Source organism: Coregonus lavaretus (assembly GCF_964263955.1).
Source record: "Coregonus lavaretus genome assembly, chromosome: 13".
Lineage (NCBI taxonomy): Eukaryota > Metazoa > Chordata > Actinopteri > Salmoniformes > Salmonidae > Coregonus > Coregonus lavaretus.
The window spans coordinates 36,127,855-36,152,509 of NC_140000.1; the positions used below are offsets into that span (position 1 = coordinate 36,127,855).

Consider the following 24,655-nt stretch of genomic DNA (forward strand, 5'->3'; position numbering starts at 1 on the left):
AGGCTCTAGGTCTGGCAACATTGGACGTGAAAAATAGAGATACAGTACAGTAGTGTCCACATCTGAATGTCAACTGTCCCAGGGAAGGTCAAGGGGTCATCTTTGGATGAGTTTCCTTCTGGAGCTGACTCTGGTCCACAGGTTGCGTGCCGTCCGGGCGATGATTGCGCCACGGGGGAGGCGCAGGCTCTTTAGTGGCTCTCTGATACAGGCCAGCACCCCTGATTCTGCAAGTACTCATGGGAAATGTAGTTTATCCGCCTCAGCTGTTTGCTGTAATAGTTCCTCAGGTCACAGAGCTCCTCCACTGCAGCCTCGGAGATGATAGAGACCTGGGAGGGAGAGTTGACCAATGCTGGCCTCTGGTGGTCAGAGTCTGTAACTGCACCTTTTGAGGGCACTGGGACCACAGCAGGAGCAGCAGTACAGGGTTTCCTCCGCTTCTTTTGAGGGGTGGTTGATTTAGGTTTTGAATGTAGTTTTAATGGCGGTAGTGGGGATTCGCTGTCATTAACTTTCTCTATAATATTGATCTCTACGTCTACTTCAATGGCAGTGGGCTGGGCAGCAGCAGGGTCATTCTGGTCCTCCCCTGTCTGTCTTTCTGTCTGGTCATGGTCCTTGTCTTGTTTCCCGGCCAGATTCTGCTGCTCTTTATCCATCTTGATCAGTTTGTTGTGTCTGGGAGGGGGAGTGCTGCTGTCGTTGGGGGCAACGGGAGGAGGGGACTGGGAGGTCACCACCACCTCTTTAGCTCCAGCAGCTAATTGGTCCTCCTGTGGGAGACAACATGAAGTGTCAGTGACCCCTGACTTTACTGAAGAACCAATCCCAAATCGAAGAAGATGGTTGATTTGGGATTGGGCATGCTGTTTACAGAACCATGTTAGTGAAACCCAATGTTAGTGTGGCATAGCGTGAGTTAGTGAAAGCATGCTCCATAATGAATCTACAGCCATGTGTGTAGACATTGATAGGACATACACACAGGACTGAGTTAGGCCACAAACCAAGAAAGCTGTAACAATGGTTAAGTGTTTACAGAAATATGACCATGCATATTTCATTATTTTATTAATAATGATGCATTCTGTAAGGATATCATTCAGGACCCAACGTTACATATTTGTCTTTAACCTGATTGACATACACATGGTTGCCCAGACAGTGCCATGCCATAGATGCAGTGGGTTGAATAGAGAATCAGGGAACTGTACTTTTTCTTTGGTCTCTTCAGGGGGGCACTAGAGGTCTTTCTTGACTTGGTGACAGGGGAGTTTGCAGCATTGTCACCAGATCTCTTTCCTCCTTTGGTCTTTACCTGGGTCACATTTACCTGTAGGTCATCAACAACAGCTTTAACCTGTCTGTCTGTCTCTCTCACTCACACACACACACAAACACTCACCTAAGCTAGGTGTGGGTAATAACGTAAGCAGAGGAAGGTTTAAGGATTGACATGGGAGAACCAGAAACATGAAACATTCCCATATCAAGGTGTTAGGATTGATTGTGATCAATCACTACCGGCACCTTGGTCACCTTTAGCAAATATCAACATGGATTAGATAAGTAGGCCTAGATCTCAGTAACACTCAAAACTACAGCTGTTGTACTGCACTTGGGGCCCTGATATCGGCGCCTGTCTGGTATTACGCAACACTACATTGTTTAGAAAACCTACAGCACTAGAACTACAGTGATTAGGGAAAAGTGTTTCGTTTACAGTAAGCATGCTTATGACAATCAAGGGTGATGGTGGTAAGAATGATTCTACTCAATCTTTAAAATAATAATTAACATAGATAAAAGGGAAAACGCTCTGATTTTGTTGGTGATTGAATAAATAATACAATCAAAATGCTGAAGAAAAAAAATCTAGATCCTTCTTCCAATGGCCTGAAAGGAAAAGAAACTGACAACATAGTTCACTTACCTGCAGGTAAGTAGACAAGTAAGCAATAGAGGTACACAGGGCAGATACAGAGAAGACAAAATAAACAGATTGAAATGTCAGAGAGAAGACGGGGCAAAGAGATACAAGGAGTAAAGATACAGGTTGAGTAAAGTACTACTTTAAACAGGGAAATAATTTACACTGAAATATTTCAGTCAGAAGTACAGAAGGAGAAATAGACAAATAAAATGTGATAAGCAGAAAAGACATCCCTGGATGAGGTATTTCAGACAAAAGTGGCTTCCTATCCTTAGTCTGCACGGACTAGAAAAATTACAACAAAAAAAGCTATTACCGGGTAGTCATTTATCATATCGATTATGTGCAGATGAAGGAGGCCACTTTAGCCTATTGAGATGCACCCAAAGGCTTTCCTGTTTGAATGATTCCTGTACCGATTGCTGTATAGTACTGACCGTGTTGGCGTCCAGGCCTGTCCTCCTCATCTTCATGGTGATGGAGTGACTCTGGTTCTTCAACAGTGGGGCCTTACGACCCAGCTTCAGGTAGAAGTAGGTGGTGTATGGAGTGAAACTGAAGTCTTCACTGTGGAGAAGAGAAAAAAAGGGGGTAAACAAAGATGAACATTCTAAAAGCAACCAGATGTGCAGTAGTACAAGTCCATTGTGACCTCCTCACAACCCTATTTGTCCTTAGTCAGTACCTGATGTAAGACAAGGATGTGTTCTTTAGGGAGGTACTGCCTGAAATGATGATGGTGTGCCCCACTGAACATGCCCTAGGTCGTAGGCCTACCTGAGGTAGCCCTGCAGCAGTAAGCGTATTGAACTGGTAAAGGGTTTAACGTTAAGTCAGTCAGTACCTAAGGTATCCCTGCAGCAGTAGGCTTGTGATGATGGCCTCCACCTCCAGGCGAGACAGGGTGGTGGTCTGGATCATCTTCCTGCGTTTGGCCGGACCCTTCCCCATCCAGGCCTCGGTCACCTTCAAGGGGGTCAGCTTCTCGTCCAGAGAGCCCGCCAGCTCCACAATCTGGACCACATCTTTAGCATGCTGCGTGATGTCCACCGTGATGTAGTCTGGATGGAAACACAGGTATACTTGGTATGAAGACTCAATATAAATTATGCCAGATCTTTCTATTAGATGGGAGAGTAACTCATATGCCCAATTCCAAATTTACCCCTTTGCCCCTAGCACGCCATGTACGCTAGATTTGAAAAGTGGTATGTTCACCATATTATACACATACCATTGCCATGGCGACAGACATCACACATCTCGTTGCATCCTTCATCATCCCAAACCTCATCAAAGTGAACAGCGATCACTGAGCGCCGACACCTTAAAACAATAGAGATACACACGTACTGTACCCTTGAGATCCTCACACAGCTATCTACACAACTAAAATTGTCACATAAGTAATCTAGTGATGTCAATGAGAGCGTTGTGATTGGTCCAGCTCAGTACCTGTCTACGTTCTGACAGTAGTCGACCATGGTCAGCAGCTTCTGTTGTCCTACATTCTCCATGACAACCATGGTGCTGATCCTGAAGATGTCGTTGAAGCCAAAGTACACAATGCAGTCAGCCGGCTTATCATCTCTGCCTGGAGGAACGGAGAGAGGACCATGGTATTGATAAAGGTAGGAGAAAAATTATTTAAGAGTGTTTAAAAACAAACTGGCTACTCGCATGGCTACAGTCGAAGTAAAAGTACAATTGGCAAATCAGAGGAAATTTTTTTTTTTTTATGTAGAAATAGTATTCCTCCTTTTCTGAGGTCAAGGGATCAGGTGTTATTCCTAAATTATCAAATCTATGAGATGGGAGAAAAGAGTTGTCTACCTGCTCGGCCGCTCTCCTGATAGTAGTTCTCTATGGACTTGCTGATGGTGTGATGGATGACAAATCTGACGTCAGGCTTGTCGATCCCCATCCCAAACGCCACAGTAGCTACCACCACCTGGATCTTGTTGGTGGCCCATTTGCGGTGAACCTGTGACTTGTCCTCTGGATTCATGTTAGCGTGGTATGGATATGCATTGATGCCTTTCTTCTGTAGGTCTGCTGACACTGTCTCTGCATCCTTCTGGGAAAACACGTACACTATCCCTGCCAAAAGCAGAAGCATAATACCTCAAGTTTGGATAATTTTTTTTATTTGTATTTATTTCACCTTTATTTAACCAGGTAAGCCAGTTGAGAACAAGTTCTCATTTACAACTGCGACCTGGCCAAGATAAAGCAAAGCAGTGCGATAAAAACAACAACACAGAGTTACATATGGGGTAAAACAAAACAAAGTCAAAAATACCACAGAAAATATATATACAGTGTGTGCAAATGTAGCAAGTTATGGAGGTAAGGCAATAAATAGGCCATAGTGCAAAATAATTACAATTAGTATTAACACTGGAATGATAGATGTGCAAGAGATGTGCAAATAGAGATACTGGGGTGCAAATGAGCAAAATAAATAACAATATGGGGATGAGGTAGTTGGGTGGGCTAATTTCAGAAGGGCTGTGTACAGGTGCAGTGATCGGTAAGGTGCTCTGACAACTGACGCTTAAAGTTAGTGAGGGAGATAAGAGTCTCCAGCTTCAGAGATTTTTGCAGTTCGTTCCAGTCATTGGCAGCAGAGAACTGGAAGGAATGGCAGCCAAAGGAGGTGTTGGCTTTGGGGATGACCAGTGAGATATACCTGCTGGAGCGCATACTACAGGTGGGTGTTGCTATGGTGACCAATGAGCTAAAATAAAGGAAGAGATTTGCCTAGCAGTGATTTATAGATGGCCTGGAGCCAGTGGGTTTGGCGACGAATATGTAGTGAGGACCAGCCAACAAGAGCGTACAGGTCACAGTGGTGGGTAGTAAATAAACTTTCGAAGGGCAGGGCAGGATGGATATAGGTCTGTAACAGTTTGGATCTAGAGTGTCACCCCCTTTGAAGAGGGGGATGACCGCGGCAGCTTTTCAATCTCTGGGGATCTCAGACGTTACGAAAGAGAGGTTGAACAGGCTAGTAATAGGGGTTGCGACAATTTCTGAGGCTATTTTTAGAAAGAAAGGGTCCAGATTGTCTAGCCCAGATGATTTGTAGGGGGTCCAGATTTTGCAGCTCTTTCAGAACATCAGCTGTCTGAATTTGTGTGAAGGAGAAGCGGGGGGGGCACGGGCAAGTTGCAGCGGAGGGTGCAGAGCTGGTGGCCGGGGTAGTGGTAGCCAGGTGGAAAGCATGGCCAGCCGTAGCAAAATGCTTGTTAAAATTCTCGATTATTGTAGATTTATCGGTGGTGATAGTGTTTCCTAGCCTCAGTGCAGTAGGCAGCTGGGAGGAGGTGCTCTTATTCTCTATGGACTTTACAGTGTCCCCAAACTTTTTGGAGGTAGTGCTACAGGATGCAAATTTCTGTTTGAAAAAGCTAGCCTTTGCTTTCCTAACTGACTGTGTATATTGGTTCCTAACTTCCCTGAAAAGTTGCATATCGCGGGGGCTATTCGATGCTAATGCAGTACGCCACAGGATGTTTTTGTGCTGGTCAAGGGCAGTCAAGTCTGAGGAGAACCAGGGGCTATATCTGTTCTTAGTTCTGAATTTTTTTGAATGGGGCATGCTTATTTAAGATTGAGAGGAAAGCACTTTTAAAAGAACAACCAGGCATCCTCTATTGACGGAATGAGATCGATATCCATCCAGGATACCTGGGCCAGGTCAATTAGGAAGGCCTGCTTGCTAAAGTGTTTTAGGGAGCGTTTGACAGTGATGAGGGGTGGTCATTTGACCGCGGACCCGTTACGGACGCAGGCAATAAGGCAGTGATCGCTGAGATCCTGGTTGAAGACAGCGGAGGTGTATTTAGAGGGTAAGTTAGTCAGGATGATATCTATGAGGGTGCCCATGTTTACAGATTTAGGGTTGTACCTGGTAGGTTCCTTGATAATTTGTGTGAGATTGAGGGCATCTAGTTTGGATTGTAGGATGGCCGGGGTGTTAAGCATATCCCAGTTTAGGTCACCAAGCAGTACGAACTCTGAGGATAGATGGGGGGCAATCAATTCACATATGGTGTCCAGGGCACAGCTGGGGGCTGAGAGGGGTCTGTAGCAAGCGGCAACAGTGAGAGACTTATTTCTGGAAAGGTAGATTTTTAGAAGTAGGAGCTCAAACTGTTTGGGCACAGACCTGGATAGTATGATAGAGCTCTGCAGGCTATCTCTACAGTAGATTGCAACTCCACCCCCTTTGGCAGTTCTATCATGACGGAAAATGTTGTAGTTGGGGATGGACATTTCTGGTGACCTTCCTAAGCCATGATTCAGACACTGCTAGAACATCAGGGTTTGCGGAGTGTGCTAACGCAGTGAATAACTCAAACTTAGGAAGGAGGCTTCTGATGTTAACGAGCAGAAAACCAAGGCTTTTACGGTTACAGAAGTCAACAAATGGTAACTCCTGGGGAGTAGGAGTGATACTGGGGGCTGCAGGGGTTAGCCTCTACATCACCAGAGGAACAAAGGAGGACTAGAATAAGGATACGGCTAAAGGCTTTAAGAACTGGTCTTCTAGTGCGTTGTGTACAGAGAATAAAGGGGGCAGATTTCCGGACGTTGTAGAATAGATTCAGGGCATTATGTACAGACAAGGATATGGAAGGATATGAGTACAGTGGAGGTAAACCTAAGCGTTGGGTAACAATGAAAGAGATAGCATCACTGGAGGCACCGATTGAGCCGGTCTCGGCGTGTATGGGGGGTGGAACAAAGGAGCTATTTGAGGCAGTTTGAGAATAACTTGGGGTTCTATATTGAAATTGTATAATAAGAACTAACTGGAACAGCAATAGGCAAGGCATATTGACATGGGAGAGAGGCATAAAGCAATCACAGGTGTTATTAGAGAGAGCTAAGACAACAACTGGTAATGGCGATGAAAGTTTGGGCTGAGGCTAAACAGATAAACAGGACAGGGTACCGTGTAAAATAACAGTCCAGCAGGCATCAGCTGTGCAGCTGAGTGATCATAAGGTTCAGTTAACAGCAATATGTGAGTCCGAGAGCAGTTCAAATTGGTGCTAAAGCACAGCGAGCAGGAAGCACGGCTGTTTGCGTGTGCTAGCGGGCCGGGGCTGGCAGATGGATCTTCGTGGTCGTAGCAACGGGAAGCCTGTTGAAACCACAGACGATTACGTCGGCAGACCAGTCGTGATGGATCGGCGGGGCTCCGTGTCGACTCTAGGAGGTCCCGTCCGGTTGACAGAGAGGTAGATAGCCGGGAGATGTGCCTAACTCGAGGCTAGCTAAAGGCTGATTAGCCAACAACAACATCCATTTGGTTGCAGCTAGCTAGTTGTCAGGTGTTAAAGGTCCAGTGATTAAGTGATTCCAGCAGAAAATCCGATATGTTCTGGGTCGATAACGCGCTGTGCAGACAGTGCAGACTGGCCGATAATAGTCCAGGCTAGAGCTGGCTGGTAGGTAGTGCAGGCCACGGACAATGGTGAAAAACTGCTAACGGTGGCTAATAGCAAGTAGCTAGTTAGCTGGCTCCTCCCCTCCGGTAGACAAAGAGGTAGATAGCTGGGATATGGGCCTGGCTCAAGGCTAACTGGTGCTTGCTTCGGGGGCAGTGGTGATTAGCCTACAGCAACATCCATTCGGTTGCGGCTAGCTAGTTGCGATCCGGTGTTAGGGTCCAGTGATTCAGTTATTCCGGCAGAAAATCCGATGATCTGGGTGAAAACCGCTAACGGTGGCTAATAGCAAGTAGCTAGTTAGCTGGCTAGCTAGTTTCAACTGGAGATTCTAGATAAAGGTGAGTAAATAATATAATCCATTCCACATTGAGTGAGGCAGGTTGCAGGAAAGTATATTTAGTAGTGGGATGAAAAGTGTGATAGGGAAATATGTACGAAAAATAAATAAAAAACAGGCTATTTACACGGACACACAACAAAGAACACGACCGCACTGCTACACCATCTTGAAATAGTCTGGATAACAAGCTGCTGATGATTTCGAAAATAGGACAAACTGAATTTTGACCTATCCTTGTTTTTCCTTTCAAAGTACCTGACTGGTCCTTATATCTCTCCTTGATCAGTGCTGAGATGTCACTGATTGAATCATCACTGTTCGAGTCTTTAAAGCGTACCTGAGAAACACAAAAACAGTACAGATCCTCAAAACTTCAGTGCAGAGATACAGCGGGAATCTAACAAGCATTCCCTTTAGAAACAAAAGCGTGTGTATTTTTAAAGGTCAAAAGAACATCAACAGGTGTTTGCCAAGCAGGTGGAGGCCAGGTGTGTATGGTTGCCATGACGCCCACCTCGTAGTAGAGGTTGGTGCGGTTGAAGGAGGCGGTGAGTGTGATTGGCTCAGGGACACACAGGATTTTCTGACAGTCCTTTAGAACACTGCTGGTTGCCGTGGCCGTCAGCCCTAGCAACGGAACCTTTGGGAATTGCCTCTTCAGGATCCCCAGGAGCTTGTAGTCTGGCGGTAGAGGAGTGGGTAGTTGGCTATCAGCCCCACACAAAACTCACAGCATACTACTTAGAATGAAGCAATCTATTGGGCATGCAAGTGGTATGCATAGAGATACATTGAAGTGTTCTGTTTAATTATATGGTGATATCCTTGTTTGGGTATTGTAATGTAAAACATAGCGTTATTAGAATTCTACTTTGAGTGATTTGTTGGAGTTGCCCTTTACCTTCGAAAACAAAGTAAGGAGACTAATAAAAAGTAAGTAGCCCATATACAGTACAGTCTCTCACCAGGTCTGAAGTCGTGTCCCCACTGGCTGCAGCAGTGCACCTCGTCCACAGCAATACGGCTAAGCCTGCCTGCATTGTAGGCCTTCTCTAGCCTCGACATTAGCAGCTTGCTCTTCGCTATCTTCTCTGGAGTCACATACAGCAGCTTGAAAGGCGCTTTGGTGTCGGTCATCCCAGCTAGGACCATTTTAGCATGTTCCTGAGGTACATATCAGAAGTCTAATCAAACACAAATCCTACAGCTATAATCATAATCAATACATTTACATTTTAGTCATTTAGCAGACGCTCTTATCCAGAGCGACTTACAGTTAGTGAGTGCATACATTATTTTTCATACCCCCCGTGGGAATCGAACCCACAACCCTGGCGTTGCAAACGCCATGCTCTACCAACTGAGCTACATCCCTGCAATACCAGCCAAGTATCAATAATATGTAGAAAGTGTTTGTGTTGGTTATTACCTTACTGCTGGATGCATTGAGAGAGACGGCTTCAACGTCAATGGACTTTAAGTACATGAGCTGATCCTCCATCAGAGAAACTAGAGGAGTTACGACCAGAGTGAAACCTGGCAGCACACAAACACGTTAGAAGAACACTGCAGCGAGTAATGGCTGTAACAATCTGCAGTCAGGGCTCTAAACTGCGACCAATTTAGTTGCATATGCGACCAAAAATGTTGCTGTGCAACCAGGAGTTTTATTTTGGGAGCAGAGACCGCCTAGGGAAAGAATCTCCCTGATAATAATAGTTGTAATGATAAGGCTTCGCTGTACCGTTGTTTCCCAGTGCCCTAGAGAAAAAGTGAGTGCAGATTTATTACGTTCATAGTTGCACCATTACTACAGCAAAAATGGCTGACCCATATTACCAGTGCAACATCTTCCTATAGCATTCATAAACCATGTCATGGGCCGTTCTAAAGCTATTTGAATTTGTCAACCATTTGTTACCTCATTGGCTAGCTAGCTAATACCCTGGTAACTTCACCAGTATATCCAAACATTTGGGGGCACAGAAACAAAGGAAAAGGGATAGCTTTTTCAGGAGAGCAATGAATGAATGAATGACAGATCTGCTGCATGTCAACACAAACCTGACGTTCTTAAAGATAGTGTATCATTTTAAATGTAATGCATCTCAATTGGAAAATTGTGCTTTTACACAATGTAGAAACCTAATATTCTCCAAATTACTTTGTAATTTCAATGATAGGTATTTGTTTCAACATTTTAGCTTTTTTAATAAACAAATGTCTTTACAGTGTTACATATTCGTTTCTAGGGCACAACATGTGCTTCAAAAGTAAGTAAAATTCATATAGGCTGTATCTCAATCAATTAAACAAATATTATTTTCTGGTGCTCCTAAATTTCATGTGGTGCTCCTAACTTTTTTAATTTGGGTGCACCAGTGCTACCAATGAAATGTTTTAATTTAGAGCCCTGTCTGCAGTACGTGTTTGCACAGCACACAACAATTAATGAACTGTAACATTAGTGTTTTCAGTATATGCACGTCACCTGGTGTGTATGTGTCTGTATGCATGTATGCATGTATTTTGTGTGCGTGTGTATGTTTGTGCGTTCCCCCCTTACCCTCAGAGCAGACTGCAGGTAGCTGATAGCAGAGGCTTTTCCCTCGTCCAGTGGGCATCACTATGAAGAGGTCTTTACTAGACATACTAAGGTTGATGGCCTTCAGCTGGAGAGGACGAAACTTAGAGAGCTGGAACGCATCCTTCAGATTCTGCTTCAGCTCTGTAGACCACGGGAAATCTAGGTTTGGAAAGAAAACATTGAAGCTTGTCAAAATACAATACAGCAATATATTCAGCCTTCAACATTGTAGCCGACCTAATAAAATAGCACTTTGGACACAATCTACATATTTCTTTTTGCTTTAATTTAACTGTTTGCTCAATTCAGCTCCTGGAAAGATAGCCCTATCTTCTTGGATGTGAACAAATCAGACCTGAGTTAAAATACATGTGTATTAGATTATTTGTTATTTAAATATTTCTTTTCTATGTATTTGAGTATTTTCAAATAATATGTTAATTTCCTATAAATAGCCTTGTATTTGAAAGTATTTTCAAATACTTTTTTCAAAATACCTGGGTTAAATGCATGGGAGTGTATTTGAGTCAGTGTATGAGTATTGTGAAATACATAACAATATTCAACTACTTGTCTTTTCAAATAAAAATTATCTGAATACTTACTTAGAAATGTATGTGAAAGTAATTGAGATATTTGAAATAGTATTTGAACCCAGGTCTGGAACATATTATGCACACAGATGCAGAGTTGCAAAGAAAAAGCCATATCTCAGACTGCCCAACTTATCTCCCTCACTAACTTTAAGCATCAGTTGTCAGAGAACCTTACCGATCACTGCACATGTACACAGCACATCTGAAATTAGCCCACCCAACTACCTCATCCCTATATTGTTATTTATTTTGCTCTTTTGCACCCCAGTATCTCTATTTGCACATAATCTCTTGCACATCTAGCATTCCAGTGTTAATACTAATTGTAATTATTTTGCACTATAGCCTATTTATTGCCTTACCTCCATAACTTGCTACATTTGCACACACTGTATATATATTTTCTGTTGTATTTTATGACCTTATGTTTTTTTTACCCCATATGTAACTCTGTGTTGTTGTTTTTATCGCACTGCTTTGCTTTATCTTGGCCAGGTCGCAGTTGTAAATGAGAACTTGTTCTCAACTGGCTTACCTGGTTAAATAAAGGTGAAATAAATAAAATCTTTTATTTTTATTGGCCAGTCTGAGATATGGCTTTTTCTTTGCAACTCTGCCTCGAAGGTCAGCATCCCGGAGTCGCCTCTTCACTGTTGACGTTGAGACTTCTCCTTCACACAAATTCAGACAGCTGATGTTCTGAAAGAGCTGCAAAGTCTGGACCCCTACAAATCATCTGGGCTAGACAATCTGGACCCTTTCTTTCTAAAACTAGCCGCCGAAATTGTCGCAACCCCTATTACTAGCCTGTACCAACCTCGCTTTCGTAAAGTCTGAGATCCCCAGAGATTGGAAAGCTGCCGTGGTCATCCCCCTCTTCAAAGGGGGTGACACTCTAGATCCAAACTGTTACAGACCTATATCCATCCTGCCCTGCCATTTGAAAGTTTTTGAAAGCCAAGTTAACAAACAGATCACCGACCATTTCGAATCCCACCGTACCTTCTCCGCTATGCAATCCAGTTTCCGAGCTGGTCATGGGTGCACCTCAGCCACGCTCAAGGTCCTAAACGATATTATAACCGCAATCGATAATAGACAGAACTGTGCAGCCGTCTTCATCGACCTGGCCAAGGCTTTCGACTCTGTCAAACACCGCATTCTTATTGGCAGACTAAATAGCCTTGGTTTCTCAAATGACTGCCTCGCCTGGTTCACCAACTACATCTCAGATAGAGTTCAATGTGTCAAATCGGAGGGCCTGTTGTATGGACCTATGGCAGTCTCTATGGGGGTGCCACAGGGTTCAATTCTTGGGCCGACTCTTTTCTCTGTGTATATCAATGATGTCGCTCTTGCTGCTGGTGACTCTCAGATCCACCTCTACGCAGACGACACCATTTTGTATACATCTGGCCCTTCATTGGACACTGTGTTAACAAACCTCCAAACGAGCTTCAATGACATACAACACTCCTTCAGTAGCCTCCAACTGCTCTTAAACACTAGTAAAACTAAATGCATGGTCTTCAATCGAATGCTGCTGGCACCCGCCCACCCGACTAGAATCACTACTCTCGACGGGTCTGACCTAGAGTATGTGGACAACTACAAATACTGTAGACTGTAAACTCTCCTTCCAGACTCACATTAAGCATCTCCAATCCAAAATTAAATCTAGAATCAGCTTCCTATTTCGCAACAAAGCCTCCTTCACTCATGCTGCCAAACATGCCCTCGTAAAACTGACTATCCTACCGATCCTTGACTTGGACGATGTCATTTACAAAATAGCCTCCAACACTCTACTCAGCAAATTGGATGTAGTCTATCACAGTGCCATCCGTTTTGTCACCAAAGCCCCATATACTACCCACCACTGTGACCTGTACGCTCTTGTTGGCTGGTCCTCACTACATATTCGTCGCCAAACCCACTGGCTCCAGGCCATCTATAAATCACTGCTAGGCAAATCTCTGCCTTATCTTAGCTCATTGGTCACCATAGCAACACCCACCCGTAGTATGCGCTCCAGCAGGTATATCTCACTGGTCATCCCCAAAGCCAACACCTCCCTTGGCCGCCATTCCTTCCAGTTCTCTGCTGCCAATGACTGGAACGAATTGCAAAAATCTCTGAAGCTGGAGACTCTTATCTCCCTCACTAACTTTAAGCATCAGTTGTCAGAGCACCTTACCGATCCCTGCACCTGTACACAGTCCATCTGAAATTAGCCCACCCAACTACCTCATCCCCATATTGTTATTTATTTTGCTAATTTGCACCCCAGTATCTCTATTTGCACATCTCTTGCACATCTATCATTCCAGTGTTAATACTAATTGTAATTATTTTGCACTATGGCCTATTTATTGCCTTACCTCCATAACTTGCTACATTTGCACACACTGTATATATATTTTCTGTGGTATTTTTGACTTTGTTTTGTTTTACCCCGTATGTAACTCTGTGTTGTTGTTTTTAATCGCACTGCTTTGCTTTATCTTGGCCAGGTCGCAGTTGTAAATGAGAACTTGTTCTCAACTGGCTTACCTGGTTAAATAAAGGTTAAATAAAAATAAATAAAAATAAATAAAAAAGCCAGTTGTATTGCTTCTTTAATCAGCACAACAGTTTTCAGCTGTGCTAACATAATTGCAAAAGGGTTTTCTAATGATCAATTAGCCTTTTAAAAAGATAAACTTGGATTAGCAAACACAACGTGCCATTGGAACACAGGACTGATGGTTGCTGATAATGGGCCTCTGTACATCTATGTAGATATTCTATTAAAAATCAGCCGTTTCCAGCTACAATAGCCATTTACAACATTAACAATGTCTATACTGTATTTCTGATCAATTTGATGTTATTTTAAATGTACAAAAAAAATTGCTTTTCTTTCGAAAACAAGGACATTTCTAAGTGACCGCAAACTTTTGAACGGTTGTGTACATAAAAGTATGTGGACACCCCTTCAAATTAGTGGAATCATTTAAGAAACAAATAAATATATATATATACACTACCAATCAAAAGTTTGGACACACCTACTCATTCAAGGGTTTCTCTTTATTTTTTACTATTTTTTTTACATTGTAGAATAATAAAAAGACATAAAAACTATGAAATAACACATATGGAATCATGTAGCAACCAAAAAAGTGTTAAACAAATCAAAATATATTTTCTATTTGAGATTCTTCAAATAGCCACCCTTTGCCTTCATGACAGCTTTGCACACTCTTGGCATTCTCTCAATCAGCTTCACCTGGAATGCTTTTCCAACAGTCTTGAAGGAGTTCCCACATACGCTTAGCACTTGTTAGCTGCTTTTCCTTCACTCTGCTGTCCGACTCATCCCAAACCATCTCAATTGGGTTGAGGTCGGGGGATTGTGGAGGCCAGGTCATTGATGCAGCACTCAATCACTCTCCTTCTTGGTAAAATAGCTACTACATGGTTACTACATGATTCCATGTGTTATTTCATCGTTTTGATGTCTTCATTATTATTCTACAACATAGAAAATAGTACAAATAAAGAAAAACCTTTGAAAGAGTAGGTGTGTCCAAACTTTTGACTGGTACTGTATATATATGCAAACACATACATACATACATACACACACACACACACACTGAACACCTGCTTTTTCTATGACATAGACTAGGGATGTTAAGGTTAAGTGTTAATCGGTTAGCCGAAAATACATTTGAGAGATCATGCTTCTCGCTCTATAGGTTAACTAGCATAATTTTGTGGAATTAAATTGGTGCATGTGTATTTTCGTTAGTCGTCATGCATTTAATTTATCACACGTGCACAGCATACAGAGCCTAGTTTAAGGAGCGGAATAGCCTACCACCTGTCAGACAGAGTTGCTCCTCAAAAAGCCTGTAGGCTACTGGAGTGAAACCTGCTTTTTTAAACCCAGTCATTGCGCAACAAATAACAATTCTAAATGCAATCTCGTGTTAATTTTGGTGGCCACGATTAAAAATGAACTATTTTTATTTCTCAATCTCAACTCGTTCGCCATTCGGATGCATAGGCTGTAGCCTGCTAACCGTTGACTATCAGTGCGTCACCCACCACTTTGCAATGTGAGCTTGAGGCAGATAATTGTTTGAAATCTGAACATTTTACTTTACTTCAAATAACGAGGCATGTCTTACCTTACTTCAAAGTAGCCTTGCAAAAATCCATCCATAGAAACGTGGAGGCAATTATTTTATAAAGACTTCCTCATGCCATTAACCAAGATTTCTCTCCTGTTCTATTGGTTTTCACATAAACTTTATTTCGTTGTCCAGAAGCCAAAGGCACAATCCTAGTCATATTAGCAACCCATCATAATAGTTGCTATTAGATTCCCACTCTTTCTACGTTTCTAACTGAGATTTTCATCTCTGTCACATATGGAACTGCTCGCATTAGGTGCGCACTTTAGAACTGTGTTTTTTCCGCGAATTGCATTTGGGCAAATGTTTGAAAATGAGGTTTTATTAGCCGCTTCATTAAAGGAGTTGCATGTTAAATAATAGGTTATCGACTTTTGACAGTAAGACGATAGGCTTGCTATTGTTGCATGTTTCCATTAACCTCATAATGAAAAATGTCCGGTCCTTGTATGCATGCATAGTATCAGAGAGGAAGAGGCGACGAAGCGAGATGTTTCACTCTCGCCAAAATCTGTCCAACGCGTTTCTATGGGCTTATTTTGGGCCTAAACTTGTCGCCTGCCTTCCCGCCTTGGGACGACTCCCATTGTTAGAGCGGAAACATAAGCATCTCGTCATTATACAGTGGGGGAAAAAAGTATTTAGTCAGCCACCAATTGTGCAAGTTCTCCCACTTAAAAAGATGAGAGAGGCCTGTAATTTTCATCATAGGTACACGTCAACTATGACAGACAAATTGAGGAAAAAAAATTCCAGAAAATCACATTGTAGGATTTTTAATGAATTTATTTGCAAATTATGGTGGAAAATAAGTATTTGGTCACCTACAAACAAGCAAGATTTCTGGCTCTCACAGACCTGTAATTTCTTATTTAAGAGGCTCCTCTGTCCTCCACTCGTTACCTGTATTAATGGCACCTGTTTGAACTTGTTATCAGTAAAAAAGACACCTGTCCACAACCTCAAACAGTCACACTCCAAACTCCACTATGGCCAAGACCAAAGAGCTGTCAAAGGACACCAGAAACAAAATTGTAGACCTGCACCAGGCTGGGAAGACTGAATCTGCAATAGGTAAGCAGCTTGGTTTGAAGAAATCAACTGTGGGAGCAATTATTAAGAAATGGAAGACATACAAGACCACTGATAATCTCCCTCGATCTGGGGCTCCACGCAAGATCTCACCCCGTGGGGTCAAAATTATCACAAGAACGGTGAGCAAAAATCCCAGAACCACACGGGGGGACCTAGTGAATGACCTGCAGAGAGCTGGGACCAAAGTAACAAAGCCTACCATCAGTAACACACTACGCCGCCAGGGACTCAAATCCTGCAGTGCCAGACGTGTCCCCCTGCTTAAGCCAGTACATGTCCAGGCCCGTCTGAAGTTTGCTAGAGTGCATTTGGATGATCCAGAAGAGGATTGGGAGAATGTCATATGGTCAGATGAAACCAAAATATAACTTTTTGGTAAAAACTCAACTCGTTGTGTTTGGAGGACAAAGAATGCTGAGTTGCATCCAAAGAACACCATACCTACTGTGAAGCATGGGGGTGGAAACATCATGCTTTGGGGCTGTTTTTCTGCAAAGGGACCAGGACGACTGATCCGTGTAAAGGAAAGAATGAATGGGGCCATGTATCGTGAGATTTTGAGTGAAAACCTCCTTCCATCAGCAAGGGCATTGAAGATGAAACGTGGCTGGGTCTTTCAGCATGACAATGATCCCAAACACACCGCCCGGGCAACGAAGGAGTGGCTTCGTAAGAAGCATTTCAAGGTCCTGGAGTGGCCTAGCCAGTCTCCAGATCTCAACCCCATAGAAAATCTTTGGAGGGAGTTGAAAGTCCGTGTTGCCCAGCGACAGCCCCAAAACATCACTGCTCTAGAGGAGATCTGCATGGAGGAATGGGCCAAAATACCAGCAACAGTGTGTGAAAACCTTGTGAAGACTTACAGAAAACGTTTGACCTGTGTCATTGCCAACAAAGGATATATAACAAAGTATTGAGAAACTTTTGTTATTGACCAAATACTTATTTTCCACCATAATTTGCAAATAAATTCATTAAAAATCTTACAATGTGATTTTCTGGAGAGTAAAAATTCTCATTTTGTCTGTCATAGTTGACGTGTACCTATGATGAAAATTACAGGCCTCTCTCATCTTTTTAAGTGGGAGAACTTGCACAATTGGTGGCTGACTAAATACTTTTTTCCCCACTGTATACAGATCTCTGATTGTATTTTCTTTTGGTCATGTTTTTTGACTGTTTGGATTTTTGTTTGGATTTTTTAAAAACCTTTTGTTGACCAGTTAATGAGGGTCAGTTAGTCGCCAACAAAATTGACCTAAATTTGCATCCCTAACATAGACTGACCAGGTGAATGCTATCATCCCTTATTGATGTCACTTGTTAAATCCACTTCAAATCAGTGTAGATGAAGGGGAGGAGACAGGTTAAAGAAGGATTTTTAAGCCTTGAGACAATTGAGACATGGATTGTGTATCTGTGCCATTAAGAGGGTGAATGGGCAAGACAAACGATTTAAGTGCCTTTGAACGGAGTATGTTAGTAGGTGCCAGGCGCACCGGTTTGAGTGTGTCAAGAACTGCAATGCTGCTGGGTTTTTCACACTCAACATTTTCCCGTGTGTATCAAGAATGGTCCACCACCCAAAGGACATCCAGAAAACTTGACAACTGTGGAAAACATTGGAGTCTACATTCGCCAGCATCCCTGTTGAACTCAATATTAGGAAGGTGTTCTTAATGTTTTGTACACTCAGTGTATATTGTATGTATGTGCCACTGTACCATCATTCTCATAGCGCAACAGCTCCTGCTTGGTCATTGCAGGTCCAGATCCAGAGCCTGAGGAGGATCCAGAGGGCTGGGCGGAGTCACATGCCTCCTCCAGCTTGCAGAGCAGCCGTTTCTTCCTGGAGGTCAGGCTAGCCTGCTTCTCCAGCAGCTCAGCTATCTGCAGCTCCACCACCTCCAGCTCTGCCTCCACTGAGTCCAGCTCTGCCTGCACGTCTGGGGGAGGAGAACAAAAAATTAAACCATAATTATTTAACAAAGGTTTTTTTATATGCCGTAGTCAATGTGCTCTATGGTATCTACTACTTACGATTGAGCATTCATGTAACACACATGCCCCTCTGGTAGGGAGGAGAACAATAGGCTAATCACCATTTTATCTTTTAATTACTTTTTCATTCACTGCAGTCAAAGTTCTCTACGGTATCTAGGCCCTACATAGAAATAATATAGAATATGAATTGAACACACATGCACAAAGACAAGAGTGGTACCATGAATCAGAAATGGAAAACAGCAAGCTCACTTCTCTTTTAAATGCTGTGCTAAATCCTTGTAGATAAACACTGTAAATATGTTGGCCAGGGCCTAATATCAATTATTATTATATTAATTTCAAAGTTTGGCACAATCTGCCCTGGTTAGCTTTCCTCTGGGACCAATCCCATGTGATCCTATACGAGGAGACTTTCAGGTCTGACACCACCAAGTCACTAACGACCTGTGTTTCACAGGTAGGGCACTAATGATGTCAGACACACATCAGTCTCTCTCACAGTCACCATTATACCCCCTGGGGGAGGATAGAGTAGCACCTGTCCCTCTGGACTCACCTGCTCAGCTCAGTTCGCAAAAACAATAGCATATCCAATACCTTGGATGATGAGATCCAAGCTCAGCTCTGTCTGTTTCTCTATGGGTTTTTTACCATAATTTTGAGAAAGGGGGATAGAAATGTGAGATTAAAGTCACTTACCATTGGCACTGTCACTGTCCATTTCCAAGACAAATCTACAATGCAATCAACCACCTTGCAGAATTGTATCACTCTGTTGAATGAGGGAGTTAAATGTCAGTGTTATGCAATGCCTTCAGAAAGAATTCCCACCCCTTAATTTTTTCCTGATTTTGTTATGTTACAGGCAGCCTGAATTTAAAATGGATTCAACTGAGATTGTGTGTCACTGGCCTACACACAATACCCCATAATGTCAAAGTTGAATTATGTTTTTATACATTTTTACAAATTAAAAGCTGAAATGTCTTGTCAATAAGTATTCAAACCCTTTGCAATGGCAAGCCTAAATAAGTTCAGAAGTAAAAATGTGCTTAACTAGTCACATAATAAGTTGCATGGACTCACTGTGTGCAATAATGGTGTTTAACATGATTTTTTGAATGACTTCCTCATCTCTGTACCCCACACATACAATTATCTGTAAGGTCCCTCAGTCGAGGAGTGAATTTCAAACACAGATTCAACCACAAAGACCAGGGAGATTTTCCAATGCCTCTCAAAGAAGGGCACATATTGGTAGATGTGCTTTGTGAACCTTCCCATTTACACAACAGATCTGTATATAATGACGAGATGCACGTCTCTGCCCTAACAATGAGAGTCGTTGTCCCAAAGGCGGGAAGGCAGGCGACAAGCTTAGATCCTAAATAAGCCCATAGAAACACATTGGCCTTATTTTTTGACAGATTTGAGCGAAAGTGAAACCTCTCGCTTCGTCTCTTCCTCTATGGTTTACACACACACACCAAGCCCCTCCCCCTGCCTCTCTTACCAAAAAAGTTGAGAGATCACAGCTTCCTCTCTGACAAGCGGTTTCAACTCACTATTTGCATTTGAGGTTTGGTCCAGCAGAATCGGTCATATGGACACCAAAACACATTGAGACATGATTTTACTGTAATAAAGGAAAAGTTAAAAAGTTTATCGTTAGAAAAGTTGTCTCAACTACTCAAATTGCATGCAGAGCAGACTACTAAACGAGAGTATCAACGAACATTGATTCTGTAAAATTATTGCACAGTTTGTTGCGCGCGGCATTGGGGTACCACGTACCGCTAGCAGCATTTTAGACAAAGGCTGTTATTATACTAGCTGTCTAGTCTGTGATTTATAAATGTGCAATAAGCATAAACACAATTATATAAGGAATTGGCTACTCATTCTCATTCTGAGAAATAAGGTAGGCCACTTGATTTCAACATCTGAACAAAGTGGACATGCAAACATTCTTTTCAAACAGTTGGAGACAGACAAAAGGGTGTGTTCATAACAATTCAACTGTTCAACCTTGTTAGCTAGCAAGTAGATCCAAGAGGCTAAACTTGAAATATAACAATTGTTGATGAGACCTGTGTTAATTTTCTGTAGCCTAATGCCTGCTACAAGAAGTTAGTCATTATTAGTGAATGTGCATTATGCATGGTTCTAGTTACATTTGTAACAAAAAAGGGCATTTTCATAGACAGACTTGAAAGCCAGATCAGTGATTATTGCAAAACTATTTTTATAAAATTATTAGTGGGTTCTATGGTTGTGGAAGGCTTATATTTAGCCTAGGTATAACTTCACAAGCCCTGAATTCATTATATTATTGCTGACTGTTTGAAATGCAGTGTATTTGACCTTTAATAGTACAACTACGCTTATTTAGAGAAAATATTATATTTTTTACGAGAAGCGCATAAAGTTTGAAAAAAAATTGAGATATGATTTTTAGGCTATATCGCCCAGCCCTACATGAGGCCAATGGTGACTTTAAACAGTTACAGAGTTGAATGGTTTTGATAGGAGAAAACTGAGGATGGATCAACAACACTGTAGTTACTCTACAATACTAACCTAAATGCCAGAGTGAAAAGAAGGAAGCCTGTACAGAATAAAATATATTCCAAAACATGCAGCCTGTTTGCAATAAGGCAAGTAAAACTTCATAAAATGTGGCAAAGAAATTAACTTTATGTCCTGAATACAAAGTGTTATGTTTGGGGAAAATCCAACACAACAAACACATCACTGAGTAGCACTCTCCATATTTTCAAGCATGGTGGTGGCTGAATGTTATGGGTTTGCTTGTCATTGGCAAGGACTAGGGAGTTTTTTAAGATAAAAATAAACGGAATAGAGCTAAGCACAGGCAAAATCCTAGAGGAAAACCTGGTTCAGTCTGCTTTCCAACTGACACTGGGAGACAAATTCACCTTTCAGCAGGACAATAACTTAGAACACAAGGCCAAATACAGTGGGGAAAAAAAGTATTTAGTCAGCCACCAATTGTGCAAGTTCTCCCACTTAAAAAGATGAGAGAGGCTTGTAATTTTCATCATAGGTACACGTCAACTATGACAGACAAAATGAGAAAAATAAATCCAGAAAATCACATTGTAGGATTTTTAATGAATTTATTTGCAAATTATGGTGGAAAATAAGTATTTGGTCAATAACAAAAGTTTTTCAATACTTTGTTATATACCCTTTGTTGGCAATGACACAGGTCAAACGTTTTCTGTAAGTCTTCACAAGGTTTTCACACACTGTTGCTGGTATTTTGGCCCATTCCTCCATGCAGATCTCCTCTAGAGCAGTGATGTTTTGGGGCTGTCGCTGGGCAACACAGACTTTCAACTCCCCCCAAAGACTTTCTATGGGGTTGAGATCTGGAGACTGGCTAGGCCACTCCAGGACCTTGAAATGCTTCTTACGAAGCCACTCCTTCGTTGCCCGGGCGGTGTGTTTGGGATCATTGTCATGCTGAAAGACCTAGCCACGTTTCATCTTCAATGCCCTTGCTGATGGAAGGAGGTTTTCACTCAAAATCTCACGATACATGGCCCCATTCATTCTTTCCTTTACACGGATCAGTCGTCCTGGTCCCTTTGCAGAAAAACAGCCCCAAAGCATGATGTTTACACCCCCATGCTTCACAGTAGGTATGGTGTTCTTTGGATGCAACTCAGCATTTTTGTCCTCCAAACACGGCGAGTTGAGTTTTTACCAAAAAGTTCTATTTTGGTTTCATCTGACCATATGACATTCTCCCAATCCTCTTCTGGATCATCCAAATGCACTCTAGCAAACTTCAGACGGGCCTGGACATGTACTGGCTTAAGCAGGGGGACACATCTTGCACTGCAGGATTTGAGTCCCTGGCGGCGTAGTGTGTTACTGATGGTAGGCTTTGTTACTTTGGTCCCAGCTCTCTGCAGGTCATTCACTAGGTCCCCCCGTGTGGTTCTGGGATTTTTCCTCACCGTTCTTGTGATCATTTTGACCCCACGGGGTGAGATCTTGCGTGGAGCCCCAGATCGAGGGAGATTATCAGTGGTCTTGTATGTCTTCCATTTCCTAATAATTGCTCCCACAGTTGATTTCTTCAAACCAAGCTGCTTACCTATTGCAGATTCAGTCTTCCCAGCCTGGTGCAGGTCTACAATTTTGTTTCTGGTGTCCTTTGACAGCTCTTTGGTCTTGGCCATAGTGGAGTTTGGAGTGTGACTGTTTGAGGTTGTGGACAGGTGTCTTTTAAACTGATAACAAGTTCAAACAGGTGCCATTAATACAGGTAACGAGTGGAGGTCAGAGAAGCCTCTTAAAGAAGAAGTTACAGGTCTGTGAGAGCCAGAAATCTTGCTTGTTTGTAGGTGACCAAATACTTATTTTCCACCATAATTTGCAAATAAATTCATTAAAAATCCTACAATGTGATTTTCTGGATTTTTTTTCCTCAATTTGTCGGTCATAGTTGACGTGTACCTATGATGAAAATTACAGGCCTCTCTCATCTTTTTAAGTGGGAGAACTTGCACAATTGGTGGCTGACTAAATACTTTTTTTCCCCACTGTATATACTGGAGTTGCTTACCAAGACGACATTGAATGTTCCCGAGTGGCCTAGTTACAGTTTTGACAAATTGGCTTGAAAATCTATGGCAAGACTTGAAAATGGCTGTCTACCAATGATCAACAATCAACTTGAAAGAGCTTGAAAAATGTTTTTAATAATAATGTGCAAATATTGTACAATACAGGTATACAAAGCTCTAGAGACTTACCCAGTAAGACTCAGCTGTAATCGCTGACAAAGGTGATTCTAACATGTATTGACTCAGGGGGTTGAATACTTACGTAATCAAGACTATTATTTTATTTTATTATTTTACAAATGTTATCATTTTTCTTCCACTTTGACATTACAGTATTTTGGGTAGATAGTTAACAAAAAATTACAACTAAAATCCATTTTAATCTCACCTTGTAACACAACAAAATGTGGGGGAAAAAAAAGGTCAAGGGGTGTTTATAAGATTGCTTACAATCTTTCTCCCTCAACATTGGATATGTAAGGAATAATCAACGAGGGGCTATGCGTTCTATGGAAAATAATGAGTGACATGGAAGGTGTGTTCCACAACGCGCTAGCAGAGTGGAACTGACCTTCCACAAAGTTGCATTTTTTTATTTATTATTATCCAGAGAACGCAGAGTCCCGGGTTGATTATCCCTTTTATACCATAGCTATAATTTAACAGATTTGCCCCTAGAAATGTGTTCAACATCCACTGACGTAGCTAGCAAGCTTACTAGATAGCTACATAGTTGCTATGGTAACCAAACAAACAGTCCTGCTAGTTTAGTTAACCAAACCATCAGTCCTAGCTTGCCATTATGAAAATCAAATTCAACAATGCCAATAATGTTTTCAATTCGACTATTGCTTTCAAAAGCAGCTCAAACATAGAACATGTAAGAATTAACTATTGCCATTGAATTCTACCGTGCAAATATACTGTGCGTTATTTAAGCAATTATGCCAGAGGAGGTGTATATGGCCAATATACCATGGCTAAGGGCTGTTCTTAATCACGACACAACGCAGAGTGCCAGGACACAACCCTTAGCCGTGGTATATTGGCCATATATCATAAACCCCAGAGGAGCCTTATTGCTATTATAAACTGGTTACCAATGTAATTAGATCAGTAAAACGAAATGTTTTGTCATACCCTTGGTATACGGTCTGATATACCATGGCCTTCAGCCAATCAGAATTCAATGCTCAAACTACCCAGTTTATAAAGGGAAATAATGCACGCTCTAGAATGCCCTTCAAGCCAATCAGAAAAAAGTATTCAACAATGCCATGGTATAATGTGCATTAACAAAGGATATATTCTAAAATGTATGGATAAAATACACTTTGAATCTATCCATACATGGACAAGCTGTTTCCTTGAGCTTTTGGCAAGCAGGCCGAACTTAAACATTTATTGTGCAAAGTAAACGGACATTTGTGTGAACCGGGAAAGCCCCCACCCTTCCTCTTCCTCCATGTGGCTTTACTCTTTTTCTTAGCTTTTTCTTCACCATATTAGATAGCTAGCCAATGATAGTTAGATAGCTAATATGTTGCCAATGATCAACCACCCTAGCAGTACGTTAACCAGCCTCCATCGGGAATCAGCCACCTGCTCCAAACAGCTAATGTTAATGTTAGCCAACCTTGCTGACTAGCTAGCAAATTATACTTAAACTTTTTGACAGCTAAATATTTGGCTAGCCATTAATGATAATAACGTGTGGAACGAAATTATGGGAAAGGGGAAAGAGGAATTGAAAGAACAAAGCAAAGCAACACTCACCTATGACCATTCACTCTCCCCACTACTTGAGTTTGCACTGTTTTTTTGCACTCCCTTTTCTGTTGAAG

General features: G+C 42.1%; 1 protein-coding gene across 1 annotated transcript; it reads right to left on the reverse strand.

Moving 5' to 3' along the window:
* On the reverse strand, nt 1-24,655 carry LOC311139778 (ATP-dependent DNA helicase Q1-like). Its single transcript, XM_084174726.1, is given in 15 exon segments — nt 1-215; nt 218-776; nt 2,374-2,503; nt 2,781-2,997; nt 3,171-3,262; nt 3,392-3,530; nt 3,770-4,036; nt 7,997-8,078; nt 8,256-8,422; nt 8,707-8,905; nt 9,171-9,277; nt 10,308-10,487; nt 17,928-18,149; nt 18,910-18,982; nt 24,588-24,655. Coding segments are annotated over 14 exon segments (2,502 nt in total). The 5' UTR covers nt 18,932-18,982; nt 24,588-24,655; the 3' UTR covers nt 1-96.